This window comes from Anopheles gambiae, chromosome 3, assembly GCF_943734735.2.
Source record: "Anopheles gambiae chromosome 3, idAnoGambNW_F1_1, whole genome shotgun sequence".
Classification (NCBI taxonomy): Eukaryota; Metazoa; Arthropoda; class Insecta; order Diptera; family Culicidae; genus Anopheles; species Anopheles gambiae.
Genome location: NC_064602.1, coordinates 880,074 through 901,332, shown reverse-complemented (window position 1 = coordinate 901,332; position 21,259 = coordinate 880,074). Strand labels below are relative to the sequence as shown.

At 47.4% G+C, this 21,259-nt stretch overlaps 2 protein-coding genes across 19 annotated transcripts; one reads left to right on the top strand and one right to left on the bottom strand.

Moving 5' to 3' along the window:
- Positions 1-1,669: 1,669 nt before the first annotated feature.
- Positions 1,670-9,701, top strand: LOC4578240 (sodium/potassium-transporting ATPase subunit beta-2). Of its 17 annotated transcripts, none has more exons than XM_061656519.1 (6): positions 1,670-2,126; positions 2,653-2,927; positions 7,985-8,242; positions 8,322-8,503; positions 8,565-8,835; positions 8,935-9,701. In XM_061656519.1, exons 2-6 carry the CDS (start codon positions 2,786-2,788, stop codon positions 9,042-9,044), a joined length of 963 nt encoding a protein of 320 aa, XP_061512503.1. In that variant the 5' UTR covers positions 1,670-2,126; positions 2,653-2,785; the 3' UTR covers positions 9,045-9,701. The 17 variants fall into 17 exon arrangements, with proteins under 17 accessions (XP_061512503.1, XP_061512502.1, XP_061512511.1 ...); XM_061656518.1 differs by having other exon boundaries at positions 2,650-2,927; XM_061656527.1 differs by having other exon boundaries at positions 1,981-2,117.
- Positions 9,608-20,681, bottom strand: LOC1278173 (uncharacterized protein KIAA0513). 2 transcript variants are annotated; one of them, XM_061656516.1, is made up of 9 exons: positions 18,156-20,681; positions 12,652-12,772; positions 12,451-12,561; positions 12,036-12,386; positions 11,710-11,963; positions 11,381-11,570; positions 10,930-11,317; positions 10,768-10,859; positions 9,608-10,707 (listed from the first exon to the last, which is right to left on the bottom strand). In XM_061656516.1, the coding sequence occupies exons 1-9, from the start codon at positions 18,498-18,500 to the stop codon at positions 10,637-10,639; spliced, it is 1,923 nt and encodes a 640-aa protein (XP_061512500.1). In that variant the 5' UTR covers positions 18,501-20,681; the 3' UTR covers positions 9,608-10,636. The 2 variants fall into 2 exon arrangements, with proteins under 2 accessions (XP_061512500.1, XP_061512499.1); XM_061656515.1 differs by having other exon boundaries at positions 10,768-10,862; positions 18,156-20,679.
- Positions 20,682-21,259: the final 578 nt, after the last annotated feature.

Genomic DNA, 21,259 nt, shown 5'->3' with positions numbered 1-21,259 from the left:
CAGATTACTTTTCACTTTTCCAATGTACAAATCAGATGCTTGCGATATTTAAAGACAATGTAACCGACTCTAACACATACAACATTCACAAGCTTTGGTCATTTCCCTGACCAATATCGTTCGGTCGTTTCATAAACACGCCGTGGTGTACGATCCCTGGCTTGCAAGTTTAATTACCCTCCGCTCCGTAGTAATTCGCTCGAGCTCTGGTTTTGATGTCTACCTCGCCCACGCGATGACGGAAATATGGGACTCAAGGATGGTGAACCTGGAGAGCGATGAAAGCTAAAATAAACTCAACGGCAAATTTTTAAACATTACCGCTACGAGGATGTACTACTGTCAAATTGTTTGGCAGTCGTTTTAATGTATGCGAACCGAACAGATGGTGACGAAGCAAATCACAAACTGATGGACATTCTAGACCGCGGTACTAAAAATACAACCCACCATTTACCACTTCCATCATACATCGTATCGTGATATCAGCCGCCTCACTTCGAGCGTAATCTTTTCGCATCTTACGCCCTCAGACATTGAAGACGTCGATAATTACATCCAATATAGGCACACCCGATCAACCGAACCCTCCAACGTAACAAGCCTCCTTCTGCACTGACGCGATGCAGCGAGAGTTCCCACCGGTAGCCTTTGGATGTGCCCGGCTCAAACTGAACGAAACTAGTTCCGCCCGACGCGAGTGAGTCCACATCAACAGGTAAGCCCCAAGGTGCCCGGGCAGCGTTCATCACCGATGCTCACGGTGTCTTCTCATGCATGGTTCAACATTTTGAGGGCTAAGTTGGTTGACGATATCAACATCCAACAACCGAATCAAAACAATGCCCGGGCTGCTCCACATAAGAAGACATGGTGCAGTTTCAGTAAAACAGGTTTTCGGTGGGGAGCGCGATGGTCGAACAAAAAACAACACGCAACACGATCCATTTCGGGTCGGTTTTTCTGGGAAACGATTTAACCCTGACCAACAACGTGCACCACGACCATGAAGGCCGCCAATTTTTGGAGCCCTTTATTATAGGGCTTTTAGGGTGGAAAGGGCCGGAGAAGGGGAAAGGTAGAGAAGAAGGTTGCATAAAGCTGGTAAAGGTGTTGAACCGGTGGGGGTTGAAATTTGTTTTGGAAAGGGTAGAAGCCCTTTTTTAAATGACGCCTCTCGGACGATCGACATCGTGCGTTGATCGTACAGTGGACTACGAAAAACATGTTTGACCTGAAGCAAACCCCTAAGACTTGAAAAAGTGTGAATGACATGAATGAAATCTTCCTAATTCAACTCGATGTAAAATAATATTCGAAGTGAAATTTTGATGCGTCTTCTGCGACCAGATAAGACTCTCTCAAGCTTGAACTTACCACCAAAACCGATTGATCGTCCAGAAATAGGGTTACGACACGTTTTGTACAAAATGTTCGTGCAGATAAAAGAATACATCGATTTCCGCACATAAAAGGCTCGTGTAAAATTTTCTCTACTTTTTTTGTTGTCTATGATTTTGCCTCAGTTGCCGTTATCAGTAAACCGTTCGAAACGTTGCTATCAAACCCGTTCCATTAAACACTCAATCAGTGACGTCACTGCCCAACACTGCAGGCATCTTTTGCGTGCCGTACTGTGCCGGTTTCGACTTTATCAAACGATTAAGTCGCGTTGCGTGTGCAGAGCGGGAGAGTTCTTTTTCATTAAAGGGGTTTTCATCCGTGTTTAAAGAGCACCGTTCAATTGGAGTTGAATACAATAAGGAAACTGCTAAATGTAAATGAGAGCAAATTGTAATTTTCTTTTCTTTTTAATTCTTCCTTTTTTCTTGAAGAAGGTTTTTGAATTGTTACCTTTTTTGGCCAACACTATCCTACTCTCAGTACGACAAAAGCACTAATTTCACTCAATACAACCCTGCACAACCCAGCACATCATACCCTGCAATACGGTCTCTCTCTCTGTCTCTCGCTCACATCGAGCGCTCCGATAGTGAATCGGTTTCCGAAACGCATCGTAAACAGGACTGGCGCGATCTAACAGCTGTCAATTGTCTCTCGGTCGTCCACACGTGCGTACACGTCTGGCTGAAAAGACGCAACCAACAGCAGCACGAGTAGCAGCAGTAAGATCGGTTGCCCAGCTCGACCTGGAGCAGTTAATTTTTTCGATTCCGCGTGTGTTGGTGTGTCTGGTGGTGGTGGTGGTGGTGTGTGCGTTTGTATCGAATCAACACAATCTCAACTTTTTATAATCTACTTTCCACGGAAACGTGCCCAGTTAAAAACAAAATAAAAGAACAAATCGCAGTTGGCGGGGTGTGTGTACTTTCAATATCCAAGTTCCTAATCGCTTGACAGTTCGTTTACCATGTTGTATGTTGATATTGATCGCACAGTGAAGTGTTGTTTTCGAAGTTAGTTGTTGTAGTTTGAGTTTAAAATTGCTTTCATTAATACATCTTAAGGCAGCTCTTATTTAACTGATCGTTGTGGTCTTGTTGCAATGTTTGTGAAATAGCTTCAGAATTCAGAATCGTACCACCCTTTTTACCCCTCTGGAACGTCTCAATTTGCAGTGCAATTAAGCTCCAGAGCAAAGGAAATCCAACCCGTATTTATTTAATTTATATTCGCCTTTAACCCCAGCAGCAGTTGAAACCGAGCGGACGCCAAGAAGGCCTCGTGTCGTGATAGTGAAGCATACGAACCACAGTGGCCGCACAGTTCTTTTCGCAGTGGTAGCATTAGCAAATAATTTCGAATCCTTACTTACGGCTCAAAAATGCCTGCAGAAAAGCGCTCTAGTCAACCGCGGATCGTACGGACGTACGAGTTTCCAACGAAACCCGAAAAGCAGACGCTCGGCCAGTATCTCTACAACTCGCAGGATGGCAAAATTCTTGGCCGCACGTCCAAAGGCTGGGGTGAGTAACATAGAGGGACAGAGATAACCAGTGGAAAGATTGCAAGACAATCGTGTGTCCAGCTCAGTGGACATCTTCATCGGCACCGAGTGGAAAGTGGTTCGAGTCCGGTCTTACTGCAGCGTTTCGATAGCGATGATCCTTCACGTCGTCTGCCTTCGCTACCCATTACCAATCGGGCACTTGAGCAGGCCTTGGAAGTGTTTAAACACTTCCCCGAGCCTGCTTAGCTCGTCCCGTGGCTGATAACGTTATCAACGAAACTAGGGTGGTGCTCGGGAGGTTTAGTTGGGGGGTTGGGGACCATTTGCTTGGGTGCGGATGCATACACGCGCACTCACGATGGCATAGTTCCGTGATAACAGACCCCAGGCTGGAAGCGAAAGAATCATGCCCCAGCTCACCTCATTCACTGGCACCGAGCCGAACGGCAGTGGGATTTGTGTTGGTTTTGTAGTAGGTCTAGAAATTGCAACACTGCTATATTGGGTCACATGGGACACTGTCTGTCCCATTGCATCTTGGCGGTTCGAGTGTTTTATAGGCTTCTGGGGAAGGGTGTACTTGGAGAGGCCCTTAAGGCACGTGTCGAAAACAAAGTTACCTAACAGTACATATGCTTTTGGGACAAATGATCTTCTGAAATGGCAATGTTACTCAACTGATATGTGTGTGTGAGTGAGCTTCATTACGCACCATATCACTCCAAAGATTGTAGTTTCCCGTGTGTAATTTCCATGTTTAAAATACAAATTACTGGAATATTCTGTTCACTGTTCGAAAGGATTTGAATGTCTAAACATAAAACAAGGAGAATTTCCGATCTTTTCTCACTTTCCCAACATCAGCAATAGCGTTTCTACCTCCCACCTTGAGATTCAAAGGCGTGAAGTTAGCAGTGTCGCCATTTCAGATCAGATGGTGAAATGTTTCATTAGGAGTTCAATGCGAAAAACCACTCAGGCACAATAATTATCATTCCTCCTATAACTTTCAACTGGACCGTAGGACCATGTGTCACCCAAATCCAAAAACTGTCTCTTTTAATACGCTATTCTTGCGATGGTGATAGATTTTGCTTACAAAATTATGCCAGCAATTAGCGTCTCTGATTCATTGGCGTGGGTTTTTGCATGTTTTCAGCCAGCTCTCCTCAGCTGGTTTTAGCATCTAGATTTATTTGGAATACAGAATCCTTATGCCATTAAAATGCTCATCAATCAATTAATCATCCATATTTTACCATTGCCTGCCCATTACTCTTGCAACCTTGACTTTTCCATCGTACTACGAACTTTTTCCATGCTTTGGCGTTGCTGCTGGACACCCGCTGATGATTGTGCGCGTGGAAGCAGACGCTGTTTACTGGTCCACTTCCAGCGAGTATCTCAATTACTCCAGCAAATCCAGCCATTTCTCACCGCTGCATGTAAATTTGGACGCTTAAATAGGAACATTTTTGAGAATGTTTTGGCACTCTCCTCGCCACTCCCCGGACCCAGCACGACATTCTTCCAAAGTAGATCATCACGAGCAGCGTCGCCCATCGTGCCATCTGGCAGACATACTTACTCTTCTGATGCTTGGCATCTTTAGTTTATTTTGGAGATTCAAAAATATCAGCGCGCCAAAATCCATGCCCTGCGCTGCTGCTACTTATCGCTCCATTTCGTCGACCGGTGAGGCACAACTATAATTTAGCACGCCCAACAGGTGTCTTCGATAGCGGGGCGGCTCCATAATGCGGCACAGTGTGTGCGAGGGTGTTTGGGTAAGATTTTCAGCCCCAGCGTCACCACCGAACTGTGCGCAGCATAGCTGTACTATTGACACGGCGTGGCGATAGAACCAAGGTCAATAAACAGTATAAATGGGTCGTTGTACCGTGCTGTAACCGAGGCAACTTAGCCAACAAACAGAGGGCCTGGCAGAGGGCCTCGACGCGATCGGTATGTGCTCATTTCGAGAAACTTTTTTCGAGCAACTTTGTTGAATTACTTTTCTATTTGCCCCAATCCTGCACTATCTCCGCATTGCTGATCGCATTTAGAGTCACATCTCTTGGAATCCGGTATCAAGCGCAATGGTTTCGTGCCGGGATGAATCATTCGCGTATGAAGCGAACAATGATTATGCTTTTATTTTACTACCTCTCCTAGCGTCTGGATGCGAAAAAGAAGCAAAACCACACAATTGAAGACATCTTCCACCAGCCGCCTCCGCTGGCCACGAAAAAGCCCTTCCTTCCCTGCTTGACCGCGGCATCTGGCGTTATCTTGATGGCACTTAATTCGGTCGGTCCCTGTGTGTTTGTCTCTCACCGCTCGCTTGCCATTTAATTAGCGGATACGCCAGTTTCGGCGCTGGCCTGCTGTTTGCGAAGTGGTAAAAGTGTGAACCAAATAGAGAGAAAAGAAAAACACCACCACCCACCGTCGACAGAGAACGGAAGAACGGCCCCGACTCGGGCGTCTCCACTCGCTCTTCCTCTCTCTCTCTCTCTCTCTCTATCTTGATATCTTAGTATCGATGTAGCAGCGGAGTGATGTCAAGTGCATCTGCGAGATTAAAATCCACTTTCGTGCTGCGTTGCTTTCGCAGCCGTTAAATTAGCGATAGGAAGGAAATGCAACGTATCTCGAATGATCGATCTCGGGCAGGAGGGATGGACTGGATGATGGCGTCTTGGTGGAAGGTGTCCGGCTCTATTTTGCAGATCGGATTGTTTACGTAGCGTTTAGGGACGACTGCGGCATTCAACGGGTATTGCCTATCCTCTTTCTCCTCATCCATTTGCTGGCTGGAGCGAAAAGTAAATTGAAGCCGTGTCTATATGATGAACAAATTAGTGATCGAATGATAGATTCGCATCGTGCGCAGTATTTTCGATTATCGCAAAGGGACGCTGCATGGGGTGGGACAGCATCGTGCAGAGGTGTAAAAAACGATTTAATGTGTGTTTACGCTAGGGAGTCTTTATTATCGCCTAGTCAACAGTCTGCATAATCGTAACGTCAAGCCGAGCGGACGGAAATGACCTTAACCTAGTATTCAATTACTATTTCTGAATAATCTCATCCATCTATTTCGAAATATTTCATTCAATTGAGAGTAACTAACTCTCTAGAATACTCCATAAGTCGTAGAAGATTGCCTTTGATAGAACACAAAATCATTAAAATATTGTCTACACACATCTTGTGTATTGAAATAATTGCTCTAATCATCTATTATTAAAGGAACTCAAAGTGTTGCTTTAACACTTAGATATCGAACGACTGTCTTGAACACAACCCAGTTTCCTTTTAAACCGTGTTTCTCATTGAACCAAGTCTATCAAGGGTGCTATAATTACGATCAATATGCCTTTATAGTTGCGAATCAATGAACCACCCACCGGTCGATCATAATGCATGAGCACCCGACCCGATCGCTCGCCTTCGCATCTGCATACAAATCAATGCAATTTTGCCCGTTTTTTACATCAGTTCACGTCAAAACTGGTATGGATGGGTGTAGATCGAGTGGGTGTTACTCGTGACCACCACTGGTGCAAGTGCAGTTCCTCTCTCGCACACTTGCCGCGGAATTTCATGCACAAACCAAGTGCAAGTGCTTCGCGTTGCGCCAAGCAAATGCGATGAAAATGTTGGGAAATTGTGACAAAGATTCCGGTCCACCTATTCTCGGAACGCTATCACAACACAAGGTTTCGCAGGGGAGGGTACACAGATCAGCAAATAACTCACACGTGCAAACGAGCCGCTTAAATTTCCTCCGACTTTAACCGTTTTCAAACAGTGGATTCAAATGGTCGGCACGGGCGGTTTCAAATGCAAGTAAAAACAGCGGAAACAACGTTCTGTTGCAGAAACAAAACGACACTTTCTCTCTCGCACAGTATTTTTCTTTGGGTGCTATAGCACACACATACACGCACACATGCACACAATCATGCAACCACACGAAAGCTAAATTTAATCGTCCAATTTCAAACCGGTGTCGTCTAGTGGCGTTCGTCTGTTGCTTGTGATAGCTGCCTTGTCGCAGGTATCAGTGTACAATACTTTTTCTTGTCGGTGTAACCTCGCCCCTAACCCATTGCTTACTACCCACAATACCACGGAAGAAGTGCATTCGATGGGGGGCGAAGTGGGGGTGATCCCCTGTTGGTGGGAAGGCTTATTGCGATTGCATTGAACCGGATACGGGTGGTTTTCGGTTTCTAAATATACAGAAAACCGTTTAACTCACTCAACTATCGAACGGTGGTGGGTCGTGGTAGTTGTAGTGTGTTGTTTTCGTTGTTTTAGGTGGGCGCTTAGAGGAAGACTGAGGGGATATTCGGATAACTTGTTTACCTAAATGATTGGGCTGTTGGGCAGAACCCGAAAAAAGGGTTTGCTATTAAGGTGGGTCGTCAGCAAATTCCAACTCCGTTGTTTACGCTATTACGCTAGGGAAAGAAGCTTCTCTGCGATATTCAAAACTATTTGATATAAAACACCTTTGCGCCAGTGCACCAACCATAGCGCCAAACCGGTTTGAAGTAGTACGAACGATAAACAATCCCTACGATAAGTTGGCAGATACGCGATAAACAGATTGTCACCTACGTCTGTGGCTAATAACAAACTGTTGACTCCACCGTTGACTCTCTTGATGAATTTGCAAATGTACACCTATTAGAACGACATTAAAGCACCATTATGTGAAAGACGTTCACCAACGAACCACCCAGCACGGTGCGTTGATGCATATAATTTACAGCCACCCGATAACGAGTGCAATTCCGACTCTCAGGGGGTAGGAACACATGCAACTCGGGGCCTCCGCGGACACTGTTGATCACACTGTTGTCTGCGAGAGTGCCTACAACCACGGCTGGGCCCGAGTCCGAGCGGTGTTACTATGTGCTTTCCGATTAAGATACTGTCCCGCTGGCGGATGATCCACTTATCATCGCGATATCGGCAAGACTCACGTTCCGCGGCCACTTGTAAAGCTCCCGTTTAACGTCTTCTTTTCTTGCACAACTCCTTCACTCCACTCTGCAGCACAGCTACTGTTCTTCTATGCCTGCTTCTACACCGTTCTGGCGGCACTGTTCGCCATCTGTATGCAGGGGCTGCTGGTCACGCTGAACCATCAATACCCGAAGTGGCAGCTGGATGAGTCGCGCATAGGTACCAACCCTGGCGTGAGCTATCGCCCCCAACCGGTAGAAGCGGAAGGCATCAATAGCATCCAGTATGTGGCGGCCAACAAATCGGACGTAGCGGTGTGGGTCAACATGCTCAACGATTTTCTGGCACGTAAGTTAGAGAGTCCGGAGAGGAAGAAAGAATGGACGACGGTGCCAGTGACTAACGACTGTAAATCTCTCATTTACAGCGTACGCGGATCATACATTGCTACCCGGAGGTGGCAAGAACCAGGTGATCTGTGACTTCAACACTCCACCAACGGCCGGCAACGTGTGTGCCTTCGATGTGAAGAACCTTGGTCCATGTTCGGCAGCGGCAGGATACAGCTACAACCGATCGGCGCCATGCATTTTCATTAAGCTCAACAGAGTAAGGACAGAGCGTTTGTTTCATAGTTCTTCTGGATTACCTGGTGATTTCCTTCCCATAGATTTATGGCTGGCAGCCCGAGTTCTACGAAGACGTCGACGATCTGCCCACCGACATGCCCGACGATCTGGCGTCCCACATTCGATCGCTACCCGCTCCGGACCGGCGCCAGGTGTGGGTGACGTGCAAGGAACTTACCACCACTGACGAAAACCAGCTCGGACCGATCGAATACCTACCGAGCCAAGGTTTCCCAGCGTACTACTACCCATACATGAACATCGACGGCTATCTGAGCCCACTCGTCGCCGTACATCTTGCCCGACCGAAGCGTAAGTTGTCATCCACCTTCCTTGCTACACGTAGCACGTAATCCCACCGCATGACAATATCTCAACTCACACCTTCCCCGTTGTTTTTTCCGATTGCAGCGAAAACGACCATCAGCATCGAGTGCCGTGCCTGGGCGAAAAACATTATCTACCGCGGAGGTAGTCGCGATCGGGCCGGGTCGGTGCAGCTATTCCTGCGTATTGATTAGATAGCGCTGCGGCTGATTCCCACCGACCAATGTGACAATGTCGAATTGTTGTTTCATTTTTTTAACGTGTTACGTTGATCCGTTTTGCTGAACGCAGCGACACAAGGGGACGAGAATTCATTAGAAACAAATTACATCGCAGCCAGACGCCCGCCCGATCATCCTTCCACAACGCACGTGTGCTATGAAGAGTTTACTTAAACGTTTTAGTGAAGTGAGAAAATAAAAATAAATTATGGTAAATAAATGATTTGCGGTTAATTTCTACGCGTCCCAGCGATGGCGGTTTGAGTTGCGAGCGTGTCGCAGCTTGAACGTGAAATATTTCACGCATGCAAGCGGTGCAAAGTTTCACCCGCGTGCGCGACACTTGCGCGCTTGTTCTTTTGAATTCGAGAGGCCGTTTAATTTAGTTTAGCAGTTAGCAGTAGAAAAAGCTTAGCATACCACCTAAAAGACGCAAAGTTACTAAGATAGAACGTACTTAAGAAACGAACGAGAAGGTTTATAATCTGCAAATGTTTCATTTTTCTTTCAAGTCAACTTTAGCCGTAACCGTTGCATTCGAATTGGTTTGAGGGTTTATTCTGTTGTTTGGTTTAGTTTGTGATAGGCGAGAAATCTATGTACTTGGAAATAGATGCGGCTGCAATACCATCCACACCTTGTACCACCGTGTGTCTTGGCGTCCCGGTTCGCTTCTCGTGTCCCTAACATCACCAGCCGCACGCCGCGGAATACTTTTGGAAATATTTTATGAACTAGTTAACGTTTTGTATCACGATTATGTTATCTTCTTACTTGCTGCTCAAAGAGTTGTGTGTTTGCTCCTTATTGCTTATTCGACATAACAACTGGGTGTGTAGTAGTGCTGGCGTAACCTTCTGCGTTAGTACCTCGTGTGTTCGTCTGTGTCTTCTTTAACCCTACTTAAAGCATTGCTCATTATCGAATAGTTTAACGATCTTTCGATCTGCTCCGATCACTTCTTGTGGTTCATTTCTTATTGGAATGATATACTTTAATGCCCTCTGCAATCGCACGCGTGTGCGATACGTTAAGCAGCAGCTCCTCTTGTTATCGTATTGTTCAGTTTTGCTTGATTCCATCCTCTTTGCTTTAATCCCGTCTGTATGCTTTATTGTCAAATGCTTTTGCACATCACTCGCCCGATTGGTTGTATTGCTTTCGTGATCTATACATTTCCATTTTTTCGACACTCTGATACCCTTCAGCACTTCAGAAACAGATGTCCATTCCATCCGAAATTGCTATTCATTAAACGATAAATCAAAACACTGCAGCAACTAGCAATGCGGGGTATTAAAAGTCCTGAAGGAACTACCATACCTTGAGTAGGCAAATGCGCAGGGTATGGAAATCTATTGCTCAAAGATGCCTGATTGTAGATCGATTAGACTATCTTCTTTTGGATACGTAGCGATCTCTCATAGGAAACAGGACCACGGGTTATTGGGTTCCTCGGCTATTGGACATCACAAAAAGTTATCACAAAATACTATCCCTTCGACTCGACGACCCCCTTTGTAGCAGGTCGGTTGCGTTGCGCTCTATCATTCGCTTGGTGTGTCCTAGTTCTCCCGCCACGGGTCCGTCTCGCGGTACATGCGATCTACGTTTTCCTGAAGCAATTTTTGTTGCTCTAAAATAAGAATAGACATTTTGATGGATCAGTACATTCGCGTGGTGTTTGCTCTCATACCAGGTGAAAGATTGGCGATGACACTCTGCTTCACCAGGAACTCATTGCACAGCTCACGGGACAGTCCAAATGCGTGCATGTTACACGTGAAACTTCTACAAAAATGAACAATTAATTATATTAAGCGTGTAACAAGATGCTTCCCCACAACCCTCCACATACCCCAGTTGGCCAAAGCTAAGATTTTGATGGTAATGCTTGTCCTCCTGCAACTCTGCCGGATCAGTCCGGTCGCAAGCGCTGGTGGACGAGGACCGCTCCTGCTCCGGAACGGTGAGTGTCGCTGCGCTAGTCGCACCTTCCTCCGTGCCTCCCAGAAATGGATCTCCTACGTTGGGGACGGTTCCACTGCCTTTGGACGACTGTTTCGTGTGTGACGGCGGTGCACTGGGGGAATGCTTGACGGTCGGTGGCACCGGCCGGTGTTTCCGTTCCGTCTGAAGTGCATCGAAGAAGGCCGCGTTCCAGAAGCGCAGCGTCTGCCAGATCGGTTGATCGCGCAGATAGGTGTACAGGTACTCCCGGTACGGATCACAGCCCGGTACGTCAACTGGAATGCAGGAAAGTGAGACATCGGACTAACTAACGTCCAAACTCCAGACAGACTACTTACTATCATGGTAAAAGGTAAAGCACATGTTCATAAGCGTTTTGGCCGGAGAGTAGTCCTCGCTTTCGGCGCACTCGAACAGCACGATCGCGAAATACTGAATCAGTGAGTAGAACGTGGACTCGTCCACCCGCTTCGTCTTGGCCCGCTGTGCGTTAACCAAACGGGAAAACCACAATCGTCCAGTTTCCGTCTAAGGAGAGAGAGAGTTTAGAGGGAAATTTATTACAGTTTACCTGTTTAGTAAGCAGTTCAGGTCCATCAAAGGCATTTAATCGAAGAACAGAATAGCTCCCATACATTCTTTTCTCCTTCTTCTCCCTCCCACTCACCCTTGCAAACTGCCCAAAGTCCGACTTTAGCTGCAGCGTTATGCTGGAGCTGTCGTGGAAGAGAATGCGCACGAACCGCTTCATAAAGTCCAGCACCGCCTCCTCCGACTGGCTGTCGAGGCTGATGGAGGACGCCCAGGACGGGACGGAGTTTTCCGACTCGGACCGGATCCACATCTTCAGCTCGGACGACTCGAGCGTACCGCTGAAGGCGCATGATTCGTTGTCACTGGTGGAGGCACTGCTCGGAATACCTGTCCAAACGCACGGGAGGGTCAAATAACGTTCGTACATTCCTGCCTGACTGGGTTCTCCGCTCATCTTACCTAGCCGTGGTTCACGCCCGTGATAAAAGTCCCTGCCCCAGGGAAACCCGTCCGGCGTTGCAACGGCGTTGTTGGTCGCACCCAGCCTGCCTACAGTCTCGCCCAGATCTGGCCCGCCCGCCGACGGTTGCGGTGACTTGGAATCGAGCGAGCACGAGTTCTGGCTGAAGTTGCTGTGGCTAAAGTCAGCGCTGAGACTGTGCGATGGAGCCCGTTCCGTCACTCGCTCCTCACTCTCTTTGCCGGCGGATGTCGTCGTCGTCGTCGTCGTCGTCATCGGTTTGGTCGTACTCGTCGCTGTTGGCACCGGTTGTGGTGGTGTGCTTGGAACAGGAGTAGGTGGCGGTAGAACTGGAAAACCAAGAAAATACCTTCTTCGAACAATTTTCCTTTTTTCCATCGTTTGTGTACGTACGGTGTGAAAAGGCTGGATTCCGATAGCGCCCCGAAAGGACCTCCTCATGCGCCCGTCGTTCCTTCGCCCGACGCAGCTCGTAGTCGATCTGATGCTCGCCGCGGGTATCATCTGTTAGGATGCGAGAAAAAAAAACGATCATTTATGTAAATTAATTGAAGGTGGAGTAAAGTTGTGAAGTTTTCGTTTTGCCCCACTCACCTGGATGCTTCATGTTGGACGATTCGTACTTTCGTCGCAGCATGTCGTCCACCTTCATCTGGTTGCGGTTGGCCGTCGTTTCGGTGTCGGAGGACGAGGTGAGACTGAGGGCGGCATCAATCTGGTAAAAGAATGGCAAAAGGTCAAATAGTTGTTATTCAGTAAACTCAATGCTTTGCCCGAGATGAGACCTTTCGCTTTAAAAGGTGTCGTAGAAATCATTTATTTTCCTCAATTTTATGCGAATGAGAACCTCTTACAACAACTTTTGGGAGAGAAATTCCGCTCAAGACGGTTTCTAGAAGATTTACCACAATTTCCTTAACCAACATTTTCTTTGAAGTCCCTATTACCCTTACGAACCACTTACTTAAAATTAACGTCCAATCCTGCCAACTTGCCAACAGCATCGAACCGACATCCAAGCTCAAGGATCAGCAATTTTCAACGACCTTCCACTGCTAACTAGTCACTATCACCCGTGAGCACTTTTACACTTCAATGTCAAATGCCTTCCTTTCGTTGTGAGAAACGGCGTCGGTCCTCACAAACCTCCCTTGGAAAGCAACGGTCAAGGACGCTCTCGGTGAAGGAGCCTTTTGCAAAACGAGGATACCGATACCAGTGGCCCCTCCCAAAGCCCAACACCGGTCCCCAGTAGGTCCTCCATTCATCTTCAGCGGGGCTCGATTCAATTGAAAACCAATCAGTGAAATGAATGAACGAGCGCTATCGGATGGGATATTTCGTGTCCCGGCCACGTGCCGCGTGTAGCTTTGGATTGCCCTTCGATGGCCTTCGCTTCAAGTATCGTGTATAGGTGAATGTGCTTGTGTCACAGAGCGCTAGTAACCTCTCATTTTGTAGCGACGGTGACCTAATTTTGGACTACACAAAAAGGAAACTGAAGGCTTCAGCATGGCTGTGCTGTTGTTTGATATGTTCAGTTTTTATTCGTGTCCGTTATTTTCTCTGCTCCAAAACATAAAACTCAGTAAAGGAGTGAACAGTCTCCTCCCTCGTATGTGCGATAAAAACCACTGGTTGAAATTGCCGCAACACGAAGCCAACCCAAACAGTCAGTCCGGTCAAACATTTGCCCAAACGACACGATGTTTGCATCTATTTTGCATATGGAAAGCAGAACACCACCGCAGCCAGGATGACCGAGTGTACCTCTTTGTCAACTTTTCCATTTTTCCATTTGTGCCGTTTCGTGTTGTGTCCGCCTGCATGCTCTATACGTCCCCGCTGGGGACATTGCTCGATGATCTTTTGCCTGCCGCAGACCATCGTTTATCTGGCCCGCCGTTTTGCCTAGCTGCCGATGAATTATTCAGCCAGCTAATTGACGGTAAGCGCTGTCCAGGGAGAGGGGCGAGAGGTTTACACTAATGTTTACAGGGACTATTTTTGAATTCGTAATATCCACTCGTGGGAATGTAAGTGATAAATAATTCCGTTAATCATAATATTTGATTAGTATTACCACTTTGCAGAGCAATTGTGCATGAAACATAATAACGCGAGCAACACTCCATGGAGTCCTTTCTTCTGGTCTACGAGCAATAACAAGATTACACGTTTCCTCCGGAAAACACTTCTACGCACGAAGCTCCATGTGCACTTATTTTGATAGCTGTGTAAATAATTTTAGGCAACAACACTTGCTCACGTCCTTATCGCTACAAGGCCGTCCCATCCGTTTCACACCTGCCCTGCAATGCCCGATCACTTGAGAAAAAGGCCGCAAAGACACAGGCACATCCTCACATACTGCATTAAACCCTCGTCTCCCAGCTCTCTCTCTCTCTCTCTCCCTTCGTCCTTCCCTTCCCTGCTAAACAGCCAATTGCTGCAAAAACCTGGCTCTTGCAAGAAGCGACCGAACGAGAACCGGCCGGCCGTGAGACGGCTTCACTTATCGTTTTCTTTACAGCCAGCAGTCCCTGCCTCTTTGACCTGCCCTATCTACCCTATCTTGCACATGTATGGCGACAGGGTGGGGGGAGGAGGGTTTGGTATCATCATTGCGCTCCTGGCTGCCACAAACGCGGCCCAACAACGGCACAACACGTTCCATAAACACCGATCAATATCTTGGAAAGCGTATCTCAACCCCGCCCGGCGGTGGCACGCGGTCACATTCTTGCACGACTTTTCCGCACCATAAATTCCGAGATTCTGCCGCAACGACCAAGACCCAGGGGCAAGTAAGTGAGCAACAGTGCAAATGACTAAACACACACACACACACAGGCACACAGGTACACAGTCATCGTTGTTGCAACCTCAAACCACCGAAAAAAGGCCGTCACAAACAATGGAGTGGAGTGTGTCATCCTCGATGGTTTTGTGTGTGTGTGTGTGTGTGGACGGACATTGCTCACTTCTGGTGTGTGGAGGAATCAGTGGCCCAACTGCACACCGGGGAATCGTTTGACACTTCACACACACGCAGAACGGCGCCCGCTGCAATGCGATAGTGTTGTGTCCTTTTTTTTTTTTTTTGACCGCGGTGGAGCGTTAAAGCGATACATAATTTATGCAACCAGCGCCAGCGCCATTGACCCATTCTCTGCGAAACAGCCAACTCAGGCTCAGCATTTTATGCAGCCGCGATAACGCGGCGTTAGGACAGAAGAGACGCTCACGTTCCGTTGGGGTACGGAAATGGGGCAAAGTGTGCGGGGGGTTCAATGAATCCGTGGCCTGGTAGCAATTTGTTTTCTAATTAGTTCGATAATGGGTTACGCATCAGTTCCAATTGTCGATCAGCGGTGGCCACAATGGTGGGGAGGTGCGGAGGGAAGCCATTACTTGCGGTACAAAAGCGAGCGATCGGTTAATGCGTGTAACCGGTAGACGATTCAAGGAAAAATAAATATACTTTACAGGCTTGTGTGGTGGTTTCCGATAGCGTTCAGTGAAAACGTTGATCTTTTCATATAAATTCCCAGTAGCAGATGATAAAAGGGTGTTTATTTTAAAACAAATTTCAAACACTCGTAATCCACATCAATGGATTGATTTTGTATTTTCTTGCATTGATTCAATTCTATCCTTTTCCTCCATTATTTAGCACGCATTTTCCAATCCAATTCAATCGAGCACAACACTAACCCAGTCTCACCAATAAATGGATTGCTGAATTATTTATCCGCTTTAATCAAAACACCAAAGCTGGAACCATATTTTATCTTTCAACCATTAAAACGCATACATACCCACATCCTTTTTAAGACTTTTCTTCTGGGTGGTTCAGGATTGTGTAGATTGATGACTGTTAATACCCCTTTTCGGATTGCACCTCAAGAGGCTTTCGCTTTGAAAGGGTCATCGATAGGGCGTACGGAGCGTTTTCCGTTTCATCCCTTCGCTAACAATGGGATGGAGCCGAGCGTCCCTATGGCTCCCACGTTTTAACGACCGACCGTATTGAGAGTACATTAAATATCCCATCCTCAAGCATAAAGAGGTTTATCCTTTCTCTGGTTCTGTTGATACTACTTTCCTTTAAACTTGTTACCTTTGGATGGTCGGAAGGTGGAAAATGTATCATAAAATAGCACACACACACATAAACTTTCCTGGAAAGATTAAGCGACTGCATCGTTTGACACACTTCACAAAACAACCCGTTCTTCCCCTTCTCGCTCTCGTGCCATAAATCAATCAATACCTATTTCCCATCACATCCGCTCCATCAATTATCTTGAACCGGCGTGCCACTAAACATCCCGACAAACGATTTCATAACCCATCACCTTCCATATATCTTCTACCTAGCTTGGGCCGTGCGGGGCCGGAAAGGAATGTAAAGAAACCTCTTAGCGATCGATCGGTCGATTCCTGGAAGCAAACTCGCTTAAACCTCCAACCGCTGGAGCCGTGAGTGAAGTACCGTGAAAAGAAACGCCCGGAAAACCCAGCCGCATAAAAGCTGCGTTTCATAACCAAGTCAGTGTGAAGCAGCGTTTGACGAGGATGTTTGCTCGTTTGCTTATCTGCAGGCTTTTTACTGTGTCTTACGGGGGAAAGGGGTTCTGTTTCTGTTCCATCTCCCACCCAATGTCCCTGAGCATCTGGTCCCGACCCAAAAAAAAGACCCCCCAGATCGATCGATAGTGCTAGCGCTTTTCCACCATATTTTCACCTCTCCGAATTTGATTAGACGCTGATTGGCAACCGTTTTCTGGTTCAAAGCGGCTCAAAGCATTTCCACAGCACACCAGAAGGCGTAAAATGCGCGTCCGGATGTTTGATTCCGCACGCCGCTCGGATAATCCATTTGCTGCTGCCTCAATCATTTGCCCCGAACTTGATCGGAATAAAGCGCCGCCGCCGACGGAAGAACGTCATTCCAGCGACTCACCTCACCTGACGGATGTTATAAATAATGCATGTACCTTTTGGTTGACGGAAACTGTGGACCCTTTTGTCATTTCCCCCGAAAAAAAAGGTACCGTGCGCTGGTGGAGGTAGTGTAGGCAGGCAAAGCTTTCTCTTTCCAAACCCCGCACTTTCAACTTCACTTTCACTGGTGCTCGGTGGCATTTTAAAAGTGGCACAAGAAAAGTTGCTCGACCGAATCGCGCGCTCTCTCGATAACGGCGTGTGGGTGAATAGTGAAACGATGACAAAAGGAAAACACCTCCCCCCCCCCCATTGGTACACCACCGTGTGTTTGATAAGCTACGCGGTGTCTTGGCTGCAACAAGCCCATTCGCCCCAGGGGGAGTCACAGACACACATACAGCAAGTTTGCACCTGTGCTTTCGTCGTTCGTAGACTTTTCGGTGGGCGGAAATAGGGCGCTTTGGTGACCTTATTTTTTTCCTTTTCAGCCCTCCACTCGGCACAAAGAAACAGGCGGTGGAGCGTGAAATAAGCCGATACACAAATTTGCCTCCAGCGCTATCGCATACAGCTTGTCCAGCTTGTAGCTGTGTAAGCTGTAAGCTTGATGGAATCACGCGTTGTTTTTTCCTCTGTTCTCCAACAAGTACAAAGCTGAGTTTGAAGTTCTTTCGCGAGGACGATAAGAATTGTTAATTTAATTTGAGTTTCAGATTTTGACCTTGCGTGGAGCCTTAATTGAATGTCTTTATGTGAAATGTTGGCAGAGATTTCATTCTCTTTCACGTCTCAAACATGTTCCTCATTGGTCGTATTATTGTGCTCAATCAACAATTGCTACAGGGAGTAACGCCTATCGGCTGATTTAATTAGAGCATCCACCATCCATAATTCCCACCTGTGTTCCCCGCACACTACCACACATACATACGCACGGATGGCATAATTACGACACGTGCTTGCGCACTAATCCACGCCAAACGCCCGCCAGTTATGCACTTGTGCTAATTAGTGACGACACCTGACGGGAAAGATTTGTCCATCGCAATTCATTCCCCGCAAGGCGCATCGATCCAGCTGTGACCTTCCCAACTAGTGTCCGCTGTCCCCCTGTGACCTCCTCGCCCATGCACCACCATGCTTACCTTGTTGGAGATTCCGTTAATGATTTCGGTACTGTTGCCCAGCACCGAAAGAAACTTGGACTTGATGGCGCTCGGCGTTTTGCCCATGAACGTGCGGATCCGGTTCGTGGCCGGGGAGTCGCGCGGACTCTCCAGCGGCGCTGCTTCTCGCTCACGGCGCAGCTCCCGCACCATTGTACCGTTGGGCAACGATTCGCGGTTCCGTTCGCAGCCACCGTTACTGGTCTCGCTGCTGACTGTGTTGTTGGCAAGCGTCGTTGTGGCAGCCATCGGTTGACTAGCCGCACGCTTGCTGGGACTTGGGCGAGCTCCTCGCGGAAACGTTGACAGTGCCGATCCGTCCATTGCGAGGCAGAAGGTAGCAGAGTGCAGCAATCCTTCAACCAGGCAGCTGATGTACTAATGTTCGACGGAAAGAACGACCGCTTCTGGTACGTTGGTTGGCGGGAGTTTTTAATTAAAATGCTTTTTCCACACGACGGCCTATTCGTAACGCTCGTTTGGAGAAATGCGCTAGTAGCTCATACAAACGTATCGAGAAATAGTATTTTGTTTGCTTTGTTCCCTCAATCGATTCAAATTCTAATTTCCTCATAAGCCACACAACGTGTATGGGAAAATAATCATTCCACGAAAGCGATTTGCCGCACGAAAGCACGTTTCCTCCGTTCAACACAATTTGCTGAGCCGCTGTTCCATGGTTGTTGGTGCATTTGGTGCTTATCGTCAGGACAGGACAACCGCAACATCCGTCCCCTTCAGCGTTGGTGTGATGGTTGTGTTGGTGCACGCTTTTCCATATCACCCGGGGGGGGGACAGCAGGATTTGTGCTCCCAATTTATGACCCAAGGATAAAGCCAGGCCAGCCCAGCGGGTTTAGATATTCTTTCCGTCCTTCAGCAGCCAGGGCGAAGATGAAGAGAACGTGAGGAAACCGGAGAGAAGGTCCAATGCGTGAAACCCCTGGGAAACCGATCGGTACCGCATTATGTCACAGCCACACACATACACACACACACACACACGAGGACTTCATGCGTACTCTACATGCATCACCGTAGCGCCGAGAAAAAACAAGAAGCCGACTGTACAAATATCCTTTTTACGAGTTTCACAACCTCACAGCAGTTTCATCAGGTGATGTTTATTAGGCACACACGATTCGAGTAGAGCTTTTCCACGCACACACACACTGGTGGCGTCAAACTACATTTCTTTCTGGTTGTTTTTTTTCAGAACTCAGAACGTTCTCGATTACTATTGCGATGAATAATTAGAACACACCGAGCGTCGAGCGAGTGAAAGAGAGGAAAAAATCATTTCGAAACGCCACCACACAGCACACACAGCACTGCGCCACACACTGGGACACTGGGATTAGGTTTAATTTTCCGGCACTGTAGGTGAAAGCCTATTAAACGATAAGCTTAGGCCGCAACCGTACGATGCGGGCGACGACGGGGGAAGGGAAGGCAAAAAATGGATCGAGAAAGCGCGATGGAGCGAAAAACGAGTCGGTGTGGAAAATGAGGGCCTCCCTCTTTAAAAAACTAGCCAACCAGCCGACAACGGACCCGGCACGATCGCTCCATCTAACCTACGGAAAAGCTACGGAACAACTGACTGACTGCAGAACCGTCTGCTGCGTGGCTGCGTGGTGTTCGTGGAAATTTGCAGTGGAACCAGAGAGAGCGAAAGGGAAAATTCTCTCGGCCAAGTGAGAGCAAGAGCAACGCGTGAGAGCGCTGTCAAACTTCGTGTCACGCGTGTTTATTTGGTGTTGTAGCAATGCAAGGTTTAGGGAAGGTTTGAACCACACGTTCACGCTCCTGCTTTCTACCAATACCATTACCCTGTTGATACCGGCTGTTTCGCACGGTGGCCCGGTTTTGCGCACACTCGGCACCCCACGTTCGGATGCCGGTACATGTCAAATGGCTACGGAAAGAGTCATGTTTTGAGGAGCTCGCTCGGCTTACACGAGCACGTTCGCTCGCGTTTGTTTTCATCCATCAATCAAACTCTGCTGGCGTGTGTGTATGTGTGTGTGCGTGTGCTCCCGCGAAACTGTCAAACAGTGCAAACTGGCGCGCCTGTTGAAGCCTAAGAACGAGGTCATAAAAACAAAACCGAGCAAAGCTTCACCGTTCGATATTCGACCACGGCGTTCGTTGGCGCGAACACACAGCGCCGTGTTGGCGTTTGGCTATGACAAAGTAGAAAAAAACGGGGGGGAAACGGGCAAAGGTTAATGACGACGGCGAAATGGAACGCAAGGCTCGGGCCTGTCAATGCTCTTCACGAGACTTTGGGGCAAGGTCCTTGTGAGAGTGTGTGTGTTTTTGTGTGTTAGACAAAACACAGGATTTATTTCCGTATCACACACGGTTGTTGAAGCCAGCAAAGAAGAAGGGTTTGTTGCAAAAAGAATGAAGGTAAAACAACATTGTACTGCTTTCAGCACGTGCTCGGGTCAATGGATACGCCTGGTGTTTTGTGGAAATTGAACGCAATATTGCTCTATTTCCGCACCAATACAACAAAACATGACTTATTATACAATACATTTTGAAATAATATTTAAAATATTCAAATATGGAACTATTCAAGTTTCTTACATACCACCCATTACATAAATAAAATTTAAACAACACTGCTCCACGATCAAACGCTCAAACACGCTCTCCACCTTCAATAGCAATCGTTCCCTCGTCGCACTCATTGACGTGGCACACTCTCGATGACGCAAAAGTGAAATCGCGCCAGTTTCGAAACGTGCTGCCGAAAATTGTCGGCAAAAAAACATGATCCTCTCAACGGGTGTACTACGGCGTGGGCAAGCTCTGCACGCAAGTCGCAGGCGATAAAGTTCGTCTAAAATTAGTTTTAGTCCGTAAGGCACACAGTGACAGTGGCCGTGTTTTCTGTGTGAATATGTGGTCTCAGGAGCACTAAACGGGACGGCGCAAAATCGCTCACGATGCAACACAGCTTAGGACAGTTGGTTTGCGCGATCTTTTTGAAACATAATTTCGATTTTTAATTTAATGGATTTTTAATTCACAAAATTGATACACGAACTCGGTTTCCTCTACTTAAATGA